This window comes from Ammospiza caudacuta, chromosome 2 (assembly GCF_027887145.1).
Source record: "Ammospiza caudacuta isolate bAmmCau1 chromosome 2, bAmmCau1.pri, whole genome shotgun sequence".
Taxonomy (NCBI): Eukaryota; Metazoa; Chordata; class Aves; order Passeriformes; family Passerellidae; genus Ammospiza; species Ammospiza caudacuta.
In genome coordinates this window covers 4,605,569-4,624,805 of record NC_080594.1, presented here as the reverse complement: position 1 = coordinate 4,624,805, position 19,237 = coordinate 4,605,569, and the positions used below count along the sequence as shown (strand labels likewise).

At 46.6% G+C, this 19,237-nt stretch overlaps 2 protein-coding genes across 2 annotated transcripts in view; both read left to right on the top strand.

Moving 5' to 3' along the window:
- Nucleotides 1-3,259, top strand: part of GABRR3 (gamma-aminobutyric acid type A receptor subunit rho3) — a 31,162-nt gene extending 27,903 nt beyond the window's left edge. Inside the window, exons 10-11 of the mRNA XM_058799922.1 lie at nt 1,861-2,057; nt 2,957-3,259. Coding sequence (XP_058655905.1) covers nt 1,861-2,057; nt 2,957-3,259 — 500 coding nt within the window. The remainder of the gene's footprint in view (nt 1-1,860; nt 2,058-2,956) is intronic.
- A 3,553-nt stretch (nt 3,260-6,812) lies between these two features.
- On the top strand, nt 6,813-17,527 carry RIOX2 (ribosomal oxygenase 2). The gene is made up of 10 exons (XM_058800033.1): nt 6,813-6,895; nt 9,284-9,719; nt 10,798-10,917; nt 11,440-11,568; nt 12,324-12,427; nt 14,179-14,281; nt 14,559-14,724; nt 15,113-15,201; nt 16,290-16,400; nt 17,287-17,527. Exons 2-10 carry the CDS (start codon nt 9,288-9,290, stop codon nt 17,443-17,445), a joined length of 1,413 nt encoding a protein of 470 aa, XP_058656016.1. The 5' UTR covers nt 6,813-6,895; nt 9,284-9,287; the 3' UTR covers nt 17,446-17,527.
- Nucleotides 17,528-19,237: the final 1,710 nt, after the last annotated feature.

The window sequence follows — 19,237 nt, the reverse complement described above, 5'->3', positions numbered from 1 at the left end:
CAAAAAGGGATGATTCTGCAGATTTCCTGATAGAATTTTACTTAATTGCAAAACCTGGGTTTTCCTTCCCTCTTCCCTGCAAAGTAACAGGTAGGAACAGGCAGTCAGATCCCTCCCCAGATCCATGGATCATTAGGTGTAGCCCAGTCTGTGGAAAAGCTCTGCAGCTCTTCTTTTTCTCAAGAAACATTCACTATCTTCCTACCAACTTGGAAACAGCTGCCTGTGTGGCAAAGCCTTTCATTGTGGGGCACCTTAGGAATGTTTGCTTTGGTGTCTTAGCTGTGCAAGACACACAATCTTTGTGGAAGCCAAAAAGTAGGTTGTGAACTCCTCAGCTCAGGAGAAGAGGACCTATTATGGTTTTTTATAGAAACTTATTTTTTTCTCACTGGTGTATCATTGGATGCCACTTCAAGGCTGTCTTTGTTGGGAATATAATACTGATGGCCCTGGAGTGAGTAGATTTTTTCAAAAATTAGGATCTCTGAAGATCTGATGGAAATTTGTTAAGATATCTAATGCAACCATAATGCACCTGAGTCCTGCAACTGTCAGGTTAAAATAAAGAAGTTCCTGTTCTTTCTTCTCACTGATGCTGGTCCCAGAAGCCAACTGTGTGTTGCCATATTTCTTAGGCAAGAGAAAAAGCCCTCATTTTTCTCTGTAACTATATAAATCTAGAAAAAATAGGACTGTAGCCACTCAGATTCCTTTCTATTAGCAGAGTCTAAAGCTATTAATACATGAGATATAAATCTCTTTGTTAATCTGTAAACAAATTATAGTACCTCCTACCTACTTTTATTCATGCATCTATGAATTCCTTTTATTTAGAAGAAATTTAACTTCATCTTTACAAATAACCTTTTAATTCTCAGTAGGCAGTTTTTAATGTTGTCAAGATGGTTTTTCTGATCATGTTTTTTATGTATGGATTTCTGCAGAAGGTTATGCATCAGGAGTTCCATGAATAAAGCACATTTCATTAGCATAATCATACATAATTTATAGGAAACCTTAACAACAAAGTTTAATAAGCCTAGCTCCTTGGCCTAGAGTATATGTACATTAAATAAATTGATTTCCTCTAACATGGTGTATTTCAAGCTCCATCCCTCCATCCTTCAAACTAAAAAAAGCTGCAGAGAGGTAGGGGGAGAGTTCTTGTATGTTCCAGTGGACTTGAACTGGGGTAGAACTGGAGAAGGGCTGCAGAGACTCAGCTGACAGTGCTGTCTGACAGAGTTACACTGATTTCTTTAAAAGCAGAGCCTGAGTTGAGTGTTGTTTTTTTGATTTTTTTTTTCCCCTGAGCTGGAGCAAACCAAAATGAAGTGAATAGCTGATGTAAGAGCAGAGATTGAAAAGATGAGGGTGAAATTTTGGTCACGCTGAGGCAAATAATTTTTTCTTAGTTTCAGTGGCTGTAGCATTTTTATGCTAGATTGCTTTTAGAGAGCTGTGGAGTTATATTTGTTCTCAAGAAGTACAATTTGAGAAAGGCTTGGGAGGGAAAATGATTCTTTAGTGATTTTCCTGGACAAGAAAATACGCAGCGGCAGCCCTGGCTCTGGGAAGTGAAGAAAGGCCACAGCTTTGCCCTGTGTGTGGCAGGGCCCAGAGCTGCCACAGAAACCTGCTCCTAGTGCTGCCCAGTGACCACTGTGAGCAGAGAGATGGTTCAGTGCTCTCAGCATGGTGTGTGATGGGTCCTTCATGGTGCACTCCACTTGCCAGAGCCTGTGTGAGGGAGTTAAAGGGGGTGTCAGTCACTCTCCCTCACAGAGCTCTGCAGTGGGGATGGGCTAAACAGAACCTGGGCCAGAACTGTGCTAACCTCTCTCTTCTCTCTGGCAGGTATAACTACAGTGCTGACAATGTCCACCATCATGACAGGAGTAAGTGCCTCAATGCCTCAAGTGTCTTACATAAAGGCTGTGGATGTGTATTTATGGATCAGCTTCCTTTTTGTCTTCCTGTCAGTCATCGAGTACGCAGCAGTGAACTATCTCACCACCATTGAAGAGAGAAAACAACTCAAAAAAAGGGGCAAGGTACAACCCTCTGTGTTTTGTTGCCTTCTGAAAGTGTCATGCAAGCCACAGAGTAATCATAATACACCCCTGTGATAACAGAACAGTAACAATCTCGGTCTCCACTCTCTATCTCACTTTTTTTTCACTTGGTGAAGGGAGACACAGTGTCCTCCTCTCTGAGATCCCGAAAGGTCTGTGCTTTCTCTCCTTTCCCTTGTGGCAGAGGTTAGGGATATTTTTTCCCCCCTCAGAGGAATATATCTTTCCTTCTATTTTCAAATACCTATCAATCAAGGTATTTCTCCTGTCTCTGAAATAGACCTCAGCATGCCCTTGTATGATATTCCTCCCTGTTTCCTGGTTTGTTTGTTTTTTTTTTTTTTTTGTCCCAAGACCAGATGAATGACAAGGTAATTTTAGAAAAGTGTACCTGAAGTAGAAATAGCCACAAGTTAAACATCTGCTTTCTGTGAAGCTCTCACTTAGAAAACATTTGCTTGAAGAATATCCCCTCTGTGAACTCATTTGCTGGAATATCATGAGGGGAGGAGCACAGAAAGAATGCATATGTTGCTCACATGATTGGATAATCCCATCAAAAACCTACTCCCAGCAATGTTTGAAGTAATTTCCCACAAGACCTACAGGAGAGAGTTAGGTTGCTCTATTTCAGGAGCTGAGGCATGAATGGGCAGCCAGCAGCTGGCAATGATCAGACAGACAAGAGTGGTTTATGACATTTGATGAATCCTTGCTCATGTCCTGCTCAGGAGGGCAGGCCCCACAGAGAGCCATACTGTGGGACAGCCCTGTTCTCCACATGCTCAGCACTGAGGGGAAAGCTTTCTTTATCTTCTGGTTTATTCATTTCTGCTTTGCCACCATGGCTCCTGCTGGTAACTCTCCCTTGTTTCCAGGCCTCAGGGATGTACAGCATGGACGCCGTGCAAGCGATGGCTTTCGACGGCTGCTACCACGACGCAGACGAGGACATGGACCTGAGCCCCTTCCCAGAGCCCTGTGAGGACAGTGAGACCAGGGCAAGTCAAACCAACATCTCCAATGCTGACACACCTCGCCTGAAGAGGAAGAGATCTCTGAAGGGCAACGTGGGCAGGATTATTTTGCAGAACAATCATGTTATTGACACCTATTCCAGGATTATATTTCCCAGTGTATATATTGTGTTCAACTTTTTTTACTGGGGTTTGTACATATGAACAAAAATGCTTATAAGCTAGGCTTTATTTTGTGTATGAGGGTTGCATCATACTTCAAAAATAATGCAACAGCAGTAGAGGAAAAGGTTACAGTTTTCCAAAAGAGACTTCTGCATCAAACCTGGTTTGGTCAGCAGCAAAACTCTTCATGAAAAACTCTCACATGTCTGGGCTCTTTTCCAGCTGGACTACACAGAGCTTCACTGGGGTGATCCCGTGCACAGGCTCCACTGCAGTAGCACAGGAGCTGTGTGCTCACTAAGGGAGCCCTTTGTCACCCCCTGAACAGACAGCAGCTCCCTCCTGAGCCATTGCCCTGTCTGTGTCTGCACTCCAACCCTTCCTGTCAGATCAGCCTCTCTGTTCCTCATCTATGCTCCCGTTTTGTTCAGCAGTCAGCACCAACGGCTTTGGGACAGCTTGGGACAGCTCCTGTCCTTGTTTCACTTCCTGCATTCCAGTTTTCCTGGGCAGCCCCTGTGCACCTCTGCCCTCGGATGGCAACCAGGGGGAAATGATGGCTTAGCAGTGCAGGAAGCCAGGCTGATGGGGCTTTGTAGATTGTGCATCAGCAACACTTGAAGAAAACCCTTCACCCTTGTCAGCTGTCCATGACTCTCCATGGGACCTCTGTTTTGAAGAATCTGGCTCAGCAGTCCCTGAGGCAGCACAGGAATAACAAAGGTATTTATGGATCCTGTGCACTTGCAGCCACTTCCCAGGTGGATGAGCAGCATCCCCAGCAGGAGCTGTGTTCTTCATGAGTCACCCCACCTCTGCCTCACCTCAACCTGCTGTAATCCCCTGCTTCCTGCAGAACCTTTGGCTTAGAAACACAGGCTTGGAGACAGAGATTTTAGACCATTTTCTCAAGAGAACAATCCAACCACGCCTTTGGTTCTTCTGCTTTCTGTTGCACGTGAACTTGGGGTTTTGCCTCCCTCCCTCTCACTCTGGCATTTGAGATTGAATGTTCCAGTGAGGAGAAGCTGCATCTGCCCCTTGCAGCAGTGATGCCCAGCATAGTTCCAGGAAATGAAAGGAAACAGCTGTGCCAAAACAGAGACACATACAGGAAACCTGTCAGTCTCAGATGAATCCTGCATGGAAATATCCTTAGGTTCAGGCTAAGGAGGCTGAATTAAGGATGTTCAGGGATAAACACAGAAAGTTTTTACAGCTCCAGAAAATAATCAAGATTACTTTGGCAACTTTCCCAAATAAGGAGCATTTTCCACTAAATTCCTTGGGTTTGTCTGTCATCTAATGAGCTGAGTTTATATTTACAAAGTCAGATCAAAATTATCATTTTGAAGTTCCAAATGATCATTTGGTGACAAAAAGTGTCACAAGGTAAATTCTTGGTCAAGTTTATTGGTCAAGGAAGTGGGAATAAATTTGGAAGTCTAAACTACTCTCTGATTTCTTTATTTATGTTATTTTATTTTCTTACTCTTTTTTTCTTCTTCAATTTACTTATTTTCTTGCTCCCATCTTGTTTGCTCAGAGCATGGTGACGTCTCTTAACTTTTTCAAAGAGCTGCATTTATCAGGCTCCCAGTTCCAGAGCTGGAGAAGTGGTGACACGGTGCCTGCTGAGTGACTGAGATCTCACCGAATGAGTGGGACAGATTGCTGCCAAACAAATGTATCAGAGCTGAGCCAGCTTTGATACTTTCCAGGAAATCCTGTCATGGAAAGCAGAGCCATACCAGGAATGACAATTCTGGGAATGCAAAGCCAAAGGACACAGAGGCTTTGGCAACGGTGAGAGCACAGCAGAGCTCCAGCTGAGCAGATGTATAGTGTAGCTGTGTATAAAAATAAACCATCACAGCCTTGCTCCTGCACTGCCTTTGTGAGGCATCCTCACAGATGTTCCACATTGCCTCAGAAGATCCCATCTAGTTGCTCCAGATGTGTAATGTGTCTTCTAAACTTTTCACAAGAACTAACATCATTGCTGTCATATTTTTTTTATCTGCCCTGCGAGAAGAAGTATTTGTTGTGTAGCCAACAGTGAAGCCTGAGCCTCCAATGGAGAAAAGAGTCCAAATCAGTTCCCTTTTCTAAATTCCTTGTAGGATTTGCAGCAGCAGAAGCCCTGCAGCACAGCATGCCCAAGCCCTGTGTAGGCTGCAGCAACCTGGTCCTCATGTCCGGGTGTGGAGGAAATTCCTGCCTGCTTTTACCTTCCAGGCACATCTGTACAGGTGCCAGAGAGCTGCAGGGTTTGCTTCAGGTGGAGAAAGCTGGTTTTACTTTCAGCTGTGAGTGAAACCATTGGCCAGGGGTTCTCCCCACCCAGAGTACTGGGCAGGGACACCTCATATTAAACCAGGATGCTCAGACCTGTCCCTGAACACTTTCAGGGATGGGACATCCACAGCTCCTCTGGACAGCCTGTGCCAGGGCCTTGCCAGCCTCACAGTAAAGAATTTTTTTTCTAATATCCAATCTGATCCCCCTCTCTTTAAGTCTGAAGCCATTCCCCCTTGTCCTGTTCTTGTAAATGATGATGACATTTAACTGCACACTTTTACAGCAAAGCTTATAATATTTATTATATTAATAACAGGGATAATATCAGGATAAATAATGCTTAAAAATTCTATTGCTTGTATAAATAGTAAAAGGTAACAAACAGTATTTCAACAAACTGTTTCTTGTCTCGAGGGTGCTAGAGGGCTGGCTAAGCTCCCATGACCCTGAGAGGTGTGTGTTAACTTGGTGACAGGTATGGTAATAAATACTTTCAATTTGTCTCTGCAGACCAGCACGAAGTCTTTAAGAAGGTGTTCACGAGTATTTCCCGTTCCTGCTGGTGCTGCAGCCAGTCCCATGTGTGGGTTTTAGATCCCACAGTATTTACTGTGAGTTAAAGCACCACAGGCACGATGTAAATACACATTGGTGAGTGTTCATCCCGATGGCACTCAGGCAGTTATGCTGAGGCTACTTTGTGGATTTCTGGAGCAGAAATAACAGCTTGTCACCATTTCTGTCACCAGCTGAGGTGCAGGATGTGGCCTCACTGTTTTTAAACATCTGCAGCTACACCCATCTGTAATAAGAAAACATCCTGTGGGTGTTAGCGTAGGTGATGCAAGCTTTTAAGTCCGGACAACTTCATTCTTAAAGGTTTTATAGTTCTTCAAACTATGAGCACACAAGAATAAAGCTTTAGCAAAGCCTACCTAACATCTTTTCCTGATGTCATTAGGCAATATAAACTAAACCATTAACAGGCCTCTTTAGTAAAGGTAATTAACAACAATTAACAACACTTATGGAACTTTTCATGTGCTCGGTAAGGATCCTGAAGATTTGAGGGAGCGTCAGAGGGACTCTGGAATTTTGGTCCAGAAAAAGATCGCGCAGCTAAAGCCCAGACACTGTTGTGTGTACGAAGCAAAATTTAATCCTGTGAATAACTCCAGCACAGAGAGCGCTGCGTTCCCGTTGTAATACACCCAGGAATTACACGGGAGCTGCATTTCCTCCCGGCCGCCCGGAAGCGCCTCCTCCCGTGACACCCAGCGCGGCAGCGGCACATCCTGACCGGGGGCAGCCCGGCCCATCCCGGTCCGACCCGATCCGGTCCGGTCCGGTCCTTTCCCTCCCTCCGCCCGCAGGGTGAGTGCGGGGCTGCGGGAATGGGGAAGGCAAGGAAGGGCAGCGCAAGGAAGGGGAGGGGTGGCGGCGGGGCTGCGTGTGTCCGGAGCCGCCGCGTGTGCCCGGAGCCGCCGTGCCCGCCTCTATTCCCGCTGCTTCCCACGGAACGAGCCCCTTCTGCTGCTCGGTTCCTGCCCCCGCCCTGCCGAGAGGGACCCGGCGGTGTGGGGAGGTGAAGGACGGGCACGCAGCCGGCCATGCGGAGCCTGCCCTGGGTCGTGTCCCGGGCTGCACCCGAAGCAGCGTGGCCTGAGGGAGGGAAGGAGGGAGGGGATCCTGCCCCGTGAGACCCCAGCCGGAGGCTGCACCCAGCTCCGGGGTCCCCAGCACCGGGAGCTGTTGGAGACAATCCCGAGGGTGCCACCAAAATGATCGGAGAGCTGCAGCTCCTGTGCTGCGAGCACAGGCTGAAAGGGCTGGGCTGCTTCAGCATGGAGAAGGCTCTCTAGGGATATTTTTGCAGCCTTTCAGTACTTCAGTGCTGTAAGAGAGACAGAGACAGGACTTTTTACCGGGGTCTGTAGCAACAGGACAGGAGGGAATGGTTTTACGTTGTAAGGGGGTAGGTTTAGATTAGATATAAGGAAGGATTTTTTCTGGTGAGGGTAGTGAGGCCCTGACACTTGTCCAGAGAAGTTGCGGCTGCCCCGTCCCTGGAGGTGTTCAAGGCCAGGTTGAATAAGGCATTGACCAAACAGATCGAGTGGGAGATGTCCCTGCCCGTGGCAGGGGTTTGTGCCAGGTGATCTCTTCCAACACAAAGCAATCCTGGGTTTGCAGCTGTAATAAATAACAAAGCACTACAGAGAAGCACATGGTGTAAATGAAGCAGAGTTCTGTGAACAGCACCTATGTGAATTTAACTTCATTGGATCAATCTGAGCAAGCTGAGAGGTTGAAATGGTGGCTTTAGGTCTGGAATTCAAACCCATCAATTCAGGGGTGGTTGCATTTTGTGTTCCTGACATTTGGGGAGTACCAGTTTTAGATCCTGGTGCCAGCAGCATCTTCAGATCTTGCTACCAACCAAGGACGAATTTTCAGTCTTTATTTTTTTTAAGCATTCCCTAGCCTCATGTAGAACAGTGGCTTTCTGCAGCTGGGAATGTCCATCCCGCTGGGAAGGTGGTGATGTGAATTCCCTCCTGCAGCACTGAGGAGACCACAGGGACAGGCTGCTCCAGGAGCTGCTGATGGAGCACAGCCCAGGAGCTGGGGCATCTGCAGGGTGTCCTGCTGCACGGGAGAACTTCCTGCTGCTTGGAAATACCAACCACAGCTGGAGTTTGGGTTTCAGGATAAGGCAAAAGCATCTCAGTACATTGATAGCACTTGCTTTTGGGAGGAAAGGTGCCATTGTTACTTGGCAGTGAAAGCATCAGCATGTTCTCACTCCTGGGTTGGCTTCTCAGACTCACCCAGACGTGCCCAGAGTCACTTTGGGTTTGGCTGCCAGGCTCTGCTGCTCCAGGGATGGGGCTGGCTCATCCTCAGGATGCTTAGCTCAGCTCCCCAGGCTGCTGCTGCTGCTGCTCTGGGGGAGGAAATGCAGGAGCAGACTCCAGGCAAGTCTGTGTGCACATGGTTCAGACCTACTGCTAACTCAGTTTGTGCCTTAACTTTCCTGAGAACTTGGCAGCTAAACCATTTGTGAATTGACTTTTTTATTCTTGCATAGTTCTACACAACATACTGTGGAAAAACAAAGTAAATTACTTTCAGCTTTAAAGTCAAATATCTGTGCTTGTATTAAAGAATTATTTTTATTCTACATAATCCACAAAGTTTGACAGCTTGGCAGAAATCAAAGCAGAATCTTGGCATTTTGGTTTTTAAGTGGTACATTTTACAAGTTTTAAGCTTGTAGATTTAGTAAATACATAGCATCAGCAGAAAGGCCTAAATGTTCCCTCTTTTGTAAACTGCTACTGTTGAAGGAAGTGTAATAAGAATACAAGTTTCTGATCCTGCCCCCTCTCTCCACCTTGTTCTTCATATTGCCACTCAATATTTTAAAGCTGAGGTGATTTTATTTTTAATAATTTGCAGCTCTTGCTACATGTCCCCTTGCCCACAGGTTCTTTGTATGGGTGGGTTCCTGCATTGGTAATGATCCACTGGGTTCCATCACACGCTCTTTAGTACAAACCCAGCTGTGGGGTGTGAGCTCCTGTGAGCTCCCAGCAGAGCCCTTTGGAGTTTGCTGGGATTTGGGAGAGGGCTGGGAGCAGTTAGTGAGCTCCTGAACTGGGATATCCCCCTGGATGGGGCAAGGGCTGCTGCCCTGGGCCTGTGACCTCTTGAGGTTGTGTTTTGCTGATTGTTCTGGGTTTCTCTCCCCTTGGACAGGAAGATGCCTAAGAAGGGAGGGAAGATTGCAGACGTGGCAAAGCAAACACAGGCTCAGTGCAAAAAGCCCAGGTTGGACACAGCTGCTTCTCCATCAGTCCTGAGTTTTGAGAGCCCAGAGAGCCTCTTCAGGAGCCTGATCTCTCCCATTGAGGAAGAGGAGTTCTTCAGGGACTACTGGGAGCAGAAGCCACTGCTTGTTGAGAGGAATGATGTGCTGGTGGCTGCTTACTACCAGTCCCTGTTCCAGCTGTGCCAGCTGCAGGAGCTGTGCAGCCAGGGCCTGCACTATGGGCGAGACGTCAATGTCTGCAGGTGTGTCAGTGGGAAAAAGAAGGTTTTGAACAAAGAAGGCAGAGTGAATTACATGCAGCTCAAGAAGGATTTTGAGCAGAAGAAGGCAACAATACAGTTTCATCAACCTCAGAGATTTAAGGTGGGATTGTTTCATTGTAATGAAGGCTTGGTTTGTAATGTGGTGTGGCTTTTGCTGAGTGGCACTAGACATGGCTTCATATCTGCCCCAGGGGAGGTTGGCATCGGTGACCTGCTGGAATCTTTACATGAACTGTATTAGAACACAGCTTATATTTCTGCACTGCCATCATGTTTCAGTGCTCTGCAGTAACAAAGTCTGATTCATGCTATAATGATTCTCTGTCATATTAGTGTGCTTTTTAAATGCATATATGATGATTAGGCATCTGTGCTTAAATTATCTCTTCTTCCCCACTTTTCCTTGTGCAAACAGGGGTTTTGTACCACTTCCCTTTAATCAAGGATGAGGTGTGAAACCATGTCAGGTATTTCTAGGACACTCCACCGTTCCTGCCAATGGATTAGCATTGAATTGCACCATGGAAGTGACCACCCCATTTTAGCTGAGTGTCCTCAGTCTTTGTGCATGGGAGGAGACAGTGGTGCTGCACTGTTGTAAAGGACTTGGATACTTGTAGGTGCTTTGATTTAGGCAGTCCTTCTTTGTCCCAAGGTGTCAGCACAGTCCAAGGCCCAAATAAGGACCCAAATACCCAGCTGAGTCCCACGTGTGGTGTCACTGACTGATCTCAGTTGTTGGCGTCTCCTGATGCTTCCCTGTCACATCTTGGGTACGAATGAGTAAAGCTTGTGCTTGAGCACAAACAGTTGGAGTCACTTGTAAAATGTGTCTGATTTTTGTGTTATTCTCTGATGCAGATGGGATGAGGGTGGTTTATTCTGTTTATCCTCGTTTTTGACTGGTTTTGCAGCCTGAAGTGGTACAGGGAAGACAGCAAACATCAGTGTTCTGTTGAGGCACCAGAGTTTTTGGCTTACCCATTACTTTCATGGCAGATCTCCTTTGCTAGTGCAGTGCTTGCCTTGAGGAGAAGCTGCTTCCCAGCTGTGTGTTGCTGTGGGGATGTCACCATTCTTCCCCAGTGATGGGCTGGTGGCACACAGGCTTGCCTGAGCTTTTCAGTACTAACAGCATCTTTTTTTTTCTTTTTTTTTTTTTTTTTTTTTTTTAATAGGAGGAGCTGTGGAAGATTCAGGAGAAGCTGGAGTGTTACTTTGGGTCTCTGGTGGGCTCCAATGTTTACATCACTCCCCAGGGCTCTCAGGGCCTTCCCCCTCACTACGATGATGTCGAGGTAGGACAGCACCCCCTTGTCTGTGGGACCCTTTGTGGGCTCCCCTGTGTGTGCTTCCACCTCTCCCCCTCAATAAACATTCCAGGAAGAGTTCTGGTTTTCCACTGAAAACTTGTAAATAACTACAAGTGTTTCCTGATATATTTTTGTACTAATAGTAATGGCTAAGTTTAAGTGACTGGAGAGGAACAGGGATTTTAAAATTCAGGATAAAGCAGATCACACTTCACAACTCTCTGTTGTCTCTAAATAGAGTACGAGAATTAGTTCAAATGCAAATTTGTGCATTTAGATATCGACAAGATGATGTGAAAGGAATTGTATTTGCTGTGCTGTGGAGTAGCTGAGGACAGGGAAGAGAAAATCTGTATTTGTCAGAAAAGCAACCTGTGCCAGTATTTCTGTCCCTGGTGCTGGCTTGGTTCCTCAGAGGATAAATAAAATACCTGGTGAGCTGGGTGTGTGAGGGGCAGCAGGGCTTCCTTAGGCCCCCAGAAAGTTTGGACTCATGGTCTTTTGCAGGTGTTCATCCTCCAGCTGGAAGGAGAGAAGCACTGGAGGCTCTACAAACCAACGGTGCCTTTGGCTCGGGAGTACAACGTGGAGCCAGAGGACAGGATTGGGAGTCCCACACATGAATTCACATTAAAGGTATTGTAATCTAACTGCTTCAGGTGGGCTGGGATGTGGTAGCAAGAAAAGTAATCATGCTTGGTAGGCTCTTAGAAGTAGCTGATGTGACCAAGTTTAAGGACCGTAAGGTTAAAATGGAATCAGATTTCATCACTGTTGCTTTATGACCCTTCTCTTTGTGCTGGTGTTTATAGGAAAAGCCATGAGTAAACTGATTTTTCCTTTGTGGAGGCAATTTCTTGTGCTTTGCAGTTCTTTCTTGTCTCAACTTCCCCAATCTCTACTTTCTCTGTGGAGATATTTAATTTACATAGGTGAGAAGATAGGGGAGGAGGAAGGTTCTATTTGGTTTTTTAAGTGTTTTAACTAAAATTTTCAGACTAGTTGACTTTTCTTGTGAAACACTGGCCTTTTCTTTTTGATATGACCTGACCAAATTCCCAGGGCACTGAATTACCAGCAGATTCATCTCAGCTGATTCTTTGTCCCCTTCCTGCAGCTCAGCAGGACTGTGCATGTTCTAGCATGCTAAAAGCTCGTGTTTGCAGACAGGTGTAGAGCAAATATCGACAGCAGGTTGGAAAATTTGAGGTGTTGGACTTCAGGCTTAGAGTGCTTTATGTTATTAAAGTGTACTTTGGAGAATTGCTCAGTTTTGTGATTTTTAAGGAATATATATTGTCAGTCTGTCTGCTCAGAGTTATTTTCTCTGCACTACAGTAAGGTTTGTCCAAGTGGCCTAAATGTATCAATTCTCTTTGATTTTCCTGCAGCCAGGTGACTTGCTGTACTTCCCAAGAGGGACTATTCACCAGGCTGACACTCCTCAGGGGATCTCCCATTCAACACATGTGACCATCAGCACCTACCAAAACAAGTAATTCCTCTTTATTTCTGCTTTTGTATGGCTTTCCTCTGCCAGGTGATGTCTGTGAGTAGTAGAGACCTAAAGCTGGTATTTCAAAGAAGTGATGTCCTGTTTCTTAAAAAAATAACCTTGTAATGCGCTCTGCTTGGGTCTTTCCTGTGTTCATCCCATTCAGGCCTTGTGTGGTTTGTTTTCCTGTGGGTACCACAGGGATAGGCTATGCCAGCTTCCCCCCATGGAATATAGGGAGATACTCCACTATTACATAGGAGCCCTGCTGTTAGGGACAGAATCTAAGTGTTGAGGTAGCAGTAATTGAAGTTTTGGGGTTTGGGAGAAGGAGGGGAGTGAGACCATTATTGTTTGAAGTAGCCTCTTTGCCAGGTTTTCATGCAGCAAGCTTGATTGCTTTTTAATTGCTGTATTTATTATTTACCAGCTGGAGACTTTAATGTGGAAGATAATGTTACATCTGCAAACTCACTGCTGTCTTTAAAAAAAAAACCCTCACCAGTGGCTGAAGTTGCTGTTCATTTCATAATCCAGATAAAGAGCCATGGGTTATTTCTTTCAGCAGGTTTCCTCCTGTATTTGATGGTCACCCACACCTCTTCAGACAAATTCTTCCATGCAAATATCCTCTGCTGATCTGTGTTTTTCATTTTCTACCCCATAAATGAGAGTCAGATTTCTTTTGACACAGGTCGGGTCCTTGTCCTTCCAGTGAAACATTGTTATCACACAGGAAAATGCTGTTATTGCCACCTTATCAGCTCTCAGGTGCTGGGCTTGGAGTTATTGGCCTGATTTAGGAATTGGGAAGGATTTCTGTCAGCTGCAGAACAGGGCAGAAAAGTCTGGGCATATTTTAGGTGAGATGAATCTCTAACCACCAGCTGTGCTGCTGTGGAAGCCCAGGGTGTCAGTGCTGCTGCTCATTCTTCCTGTGGCACAGCAGGGTTTGTCCAGCTGGATCTGTAGGAATTTATTGGGTGCTGGGAAGGCAAGGATTCAGCTCCTTGTCATGGGATTGCTGGAGATTTGAGGAGTCAGTGCAGTTTCTCCATGGCTGCACCAGCCCAGGGCCAGTCCAGTGCGTGGCTTGTCAGGAGCACATTCCCTGGGGATGTCTCCAGGGCTGAGCAGAGAGCAGCAAAAGCTTCAAAACTGCTCTTCTTCCCAAGGTAAAAAGTGGAATCATCATGCATTAAGGTTATTGGCAGTGAAGTGTAAGAGCTTTCCTCTGGCCCTGCTGTCAGCAAGTGTAGGTAAAATAAGCAGCAGTCCTGGTGGTTTGATTTGGCTTGTACATGGAAGTACGATGTGGAAACATTTCCTTGGAAAATTGAAGAGAATTTGAAAATAGCTGTGGAGGTGGCACTTGCAGGTATTTTTAGGCACCAAGACAAAAGGGACATCTCTGTGTAAGCAGAGTTTGTCTGGACCAGATCCCAGCAGGCAGAGAGATGTGCACGTGTGGGATAAGCAGGGCAGTTTGGAAAAGGAGTAGCTGAAGACATTTGGAAATCGGGGGCAAAAGAACCACTAAGAAGTAAATGTCCAATTCCTTTTATTGGCCAGAGCTCTTTCTTCCCACTGGGTGGCAGACAATGAATCATTTGAGTAGACATGATAAAAAAAAAACAGGAGACTTTAATGATTGTTCTATATATTAACACTAGTTAGGAACAAAAAGTAGGATGTGTGTTTTGTTTCAGTGAACTATTTCAGTAATGTTTTTTCTTCTTCCTGTCCTTCAGCTCTTGGGGAGATTTCTTACTGGATGCAATTCCTGGCCTGGTGTTTGATACAGCAAAAGAGGACATGGCACTGAGGACAAGCATTCCAAGGCAACTGCTCATGGTTAGTGTAGGTGGGACTCAGGGAATAATGGTGCATGCAGATGATCTGTCAGGCAGAAAAAGTTCTGTCAGGCCAAGCTTCTCAATCTTGAAGTCACTGAATTGTTGTGGAACTTGGTGGTCCTGTCCTGCTGCTTCAGCTTTGATGAACAGCTCATGGGGAATGTCTAAAAGCAACAAAACTTGGTTTGGGACTGAGCAAAGATAAGAGAGGAGTGTGCAGATTTTCACTGCTTTAGGCCTGGTGTGTTCAGCTCGAATCCTTTGTGGCCGTTCAGCAGGTGAACACAGCTGAGTGCACCAAAAAGCTGAGCAGCCTCCTGAGAAGGCTTGCAGACAGCCTGGAGAGCTCCAGGGAGCTGAGGTCGTCCGACATGAGGAAGGATTTCATCACGCACCGCCTGCCGCCGTGCCTGGGATGTGACTCTGATCCTTTCACCCCAGGTAGAGTTTGAGCTTCCCAAAGCTGATGTGATGGTGGTGCCTGAGTCTGCCTCTTAAAACTTGGAGCATTTCCTGGCAGGCCAAGATCACAGTCTGGGCCCAGCTTTTTGTGGTGCTTGGCTCTGTGTGTGTTTGCACACCTCTCTTGGTCAATTCCCAGCGTCTGCTAGGACAGATGACCTGTTTCCCTTAGACTGAAATAAAGGTTATCCTAGAATTAAAAAGTCTTTCTCATTTCTCTTTCCAACACAAGTTTGAGAACTTGTGGCTGTGGAAACACAGGTTAACAAAAAAATACAGCTACGAGAGAATGGGTAGTGCACGGGGGGCTCAATTTGTATTATGTCTGGTTTTCTTCCTTTTCTAAGGGAGAATTTATTGTTTTTAGGTGGGAAATTGCCAAAAATAGATAGCAAAATCAGACTGCAGTTTAGAGACCATGCTATCATCACTGTGGAACCAGATCAAGAGAATGCTGTAAGTATGAGGAGCCCCCCTTGTATGCCTGGGGTGGGGAGTGGGGGGCTGTCAATTGTTGCTCTGTTGTGCTAAAAGGGTTGTGCAGTTCTGGATCCTGCATCCCTTTATTGCTGTTAGGAGATCCTGGGGCTGTTTGCTGAGCACATTCCAGCCTCTGGAGGGAGGCACAGAATTATATTGGCTGTGATTCTCAATCACGTGGGCTAGGTCATTACAGCAGCTCAAATGGCCTCTATAGCTCTGGATAATAGATTAAAAAAAAATTTAAAACATGAAAAAGTTATAAAATTACGGTTCCTGAAGAAAGGGAATTCTCTTGGTTACATTTAGTCTTCACTACTGAGTTATGTCTGTACCTAGTGGGTGACAGTGGCACTTATTAAATGTTCCACAACATAGATCCTGGCATTTTGCATCATTCTGTGTTTACTCTGCTGCTTAACTGTGAGGGTTTATTAGTATGAAATTATAGAAGTGCTTTTTTGTCATCTTAATTTAAAAAAAATTGAGAGGGGGAGCACACACAGGATGAGTTATCTTGTAGAAGTTTTTTTGGGTTTTTTTGTGCTTGCTTTTTTTTGTTTTCTTTATGAGTGGAGTGTGTCCCTTCAAGAAAACACACCAGAACTTTTTCATTTTTCTCTTCCATTTTATTTGTGTCCACATTGCTGTGAGACTGTGTAGGGTTTGGAAACTTTTTTTCCAATTTTATTACACAGCCTTGACCAAGGATTGATAATGTGCATGTGATTTTTAAGAGACAGATCAGCCTCAGACTGGAGATTTATTGATGCATACCTGTTCATGAAGACTTTTCAGGAGAGGTGCCTTGAATGGCATTTTTTCTACACAGCATCAGTCCTGTGACTCCAGCAGGGTCAGTTTTATGGCAGAAGGTTGTAAATAAATTTTCAGAGGTGTTTTGGAGAGTCCCTTCTTGCTGTGGGAGGTGGCTCTTGGGTCATTCACTTAGAAGGTGACTTCCTTTCCTTGCTGTAGCAGTGGCCTCTGGAATGAAGGAGCTGGCATGGAGTGAAGTGAGTGTGAGGAGCACCTGTGACCATTTTCCTCCTGCTGTCTTTTAGGATGAAATTCGGAGGGACATGGTTTATGTGTATCATTCCTTAAAGAACAGGAGAGAAACTCACATGATGGGGACAGAGGATGACACTGCCAGTGAGGATGGCCTGGCACAGGTTTGTTCCTGCAAACACACCCCAAAATGTATCTTGCCACTGTGGGTTTGGCTGTGTTCTTCAGCACCCAGTTTTTCAGCCCATTCCCAGAGTACTGGGATGAGCTGAAACTGCAACCTAGGCAGTGAATAGTAGAACTAAGTAATGTGATCTCATGCTTCATTAAACATTTGAGATGCTAATGGGATATCTTGTGCATGCCCTGTGGCCCAGTTAGCAAAGCTGCTGGAGCAACTTAAAGCTTCTCTTACTCGTGTGTCCTTCAGCAGGTCCTGTTGGAGGCTGCTGCAAATGTAGCACACATTCCATGGGGATCACTGCACCTCATTTCTGTCATGTTAAACCTGTGTCAGCTCCTGTATCCCCTGGAGCACCCTGTGTAGGGCTGCTCATTTCAGCCAGGGGCAGGTCAGCACTGGAGTGAAGAACTCCCTCTTCTAAAATGTAATTCAGGTCTGCAGAGCAGAGCACAGCCTGGCCTTGGCTTGCTGCAAGGCTGTTATTTTCATTTGAGGTAAATCTCACTGCTCCTTTAGAGCTGAGGCTGGACACTGGTACCTGGGCTGCACGTAGATATCCCAGGACCTTCCTTCCTGCCCTTAAAAAAGAGAAGAGGGTAAATTTAATTTTTTTTTCCTTCTGTGTGGAAACCACAGGAAGATATCACATGTGCCATAAACATCCCTACCTTGTAAAATGTGCTAGAGCATGGAAGAGTTACCTCCAAGTAAAATAGCTCTGGATAAAACTCTATCTTTTGGGGGCTGCTGCCATGCACAGGAGTGTGCTGTGGGAATTGAGCACATTCCTGCTGCTCCCTCCCTTGGTGTATAACAAAGTCACTGCACTTTGCTGAGGGCATTTTCTGTCTCTTTTTCCCCTGCAGACTCACGGGCTGCGGTTCCCTCTGTCACACTTGGAGGCACTGAAGCAGATCTGGAGCAGCAGCACTGTTGCTGTTAAAGAGCTTAACCTTACCTCAGATGCAGAGAAAGAAAACCTTGCCTTGTCACTCTGGACTGAATGTCTGATTGAAGTTCTTTGATGCTTTTGTGAATTAGCTGCTCCTGGCTATTAGGCATCTCTTGAGACCAAGAGATTATTAAATTAGTTTTTTTTTTAATCCACCCAGCCTCTGGTGTGTAGTGCTAACAGAGCATTGCAATATCTTGGCTGCTTTCTGGTGCCAAACGTTACCTGGGAAACTGGGCATGGGGAAAAACAGGTAAGTGAGCCACAGCTCCAGGTGTGTGGCTGGATGAGGTCACTCCTCAGTACCCCCAGTGCTGTGGTGTCCCCTTCCCTCTGGAAAGCTGCTGGGATGTGGAGGACGTCTAAAGCTATACATGGAACAGGCATCAAAACCTCGGCAGCAGGACGGGGGTCCCTGTGCCACCCCACGGGTCCCAGAGAGAAGCTGCTCCTGTGGCCGAGGAACAGCGGGGAAACTGAACAGTCCTGAGGGAAACCGATGGAAAAACAACTTTGGTTTGGTTTTGGACTTGACATTTTCCCCCTGGCCCCCGCCTGATCCGGGTGTTTTGCCTTAGGGAACAGGAGGCAGAAGGGGGAATGGGGAAACAGATAATTTGTTACCCCAAAAGGGACCAACTTATTTCTGTTAATTCCCGAAATACCTGGAATGATTTGGGTCTGGGAAGCACCTGGGAGCCTCGCTTTGAATCCTGGGTGGAGCCGTGGTTATAAAAGGAGGAAAGGATGGAGGCAGGGGGGGTTCGGGGGGGAGAGGAGCAGCGCTGCCTTGGGGATTTGCATCTGGAAGCGGCCACCAGTTTCCTGCTGGGAATCCTGGAAAGAGAACTCGGTGAGAAATGCGAATGCTGCAGCTGGAGCGCTGAGAGGGGAGAGCCTGCAGGGAATGTGTCTGGTGAGTCTCCTCATGCCCCATATCTGATGCTGGGCTGGCACCAGAGCACCTCATTCCATTGAAACTCTCTTGAAATGCAGTTCAATTACAAACTGGACTGCAAAAGGCACGTGGGAAGCTTTGTGTCCCTAAGGGAATGCTCTGGGGCTGTGCAGCCTCTGACCTGCACAAATAACTCCTGCTCCCACAGAAACCTGCTGGCTGCAGGGCAGGAGTGCCAGCAAAGTGGCAGCTCCAGCGCCACCCCAATGAGTGACTGTCCTTGCGGCTCTGGGGGCCGGGAGGGAATGCTGTCCCTGCCCCTCTGGGAAAGCAGGAGCAGGATCAGTGCTGCAGCCGGGTCTGTTCCTGCTCTCTGTCTCCAGGGTGCCCCGGAGGGCTCTGGCTCGGGATAATCTGTGTGTGAGAGCTTCCCGTGCCCGTGCCAAACCCCTCTGGGGACAGAACGTGCCCAAAAGCTCCATTAACCCTTTCTCTGTGTGTGAGAGCTTCCCGTGCCTGTGCCAAACCCCTCTGGGGACAGAACGTGCCCAAAAGCTCCATTAACCCTTTCTCTGTGTGTGAGAGCTTCCCGTGCCTGTGCCAAACCCTCTGGGGACAGAACGTGCCCAAAAGCTCCATTAACCCTTTCCCTTCTGCTGGCAGGGCAGCGTGTGAGCCCAGGCCCTCCTCCCTGGAGCAGGGACAGCTGAGGATGAGCCCCAGGGACTCAGCCATCAGGGCAGGTGAGGATGGATCTCTTTGTGCTTGGCAATTGCTCTGCTGGTTTAATGTCACACTGCAGGGCTCCTCCAGCCCCTGTGCCCTGCAGCAGCACCCACAGCCCCTGGGCTGGGCAAGGAACAGCTCTGGGAGGGAAATGGATGTGCAGGAAATTTCCAGAGTTTGACAGAAGGCTCACATAGTGTGGATCTGTATGGAAATTCTGAGATAAGAAATGCTGACTTAG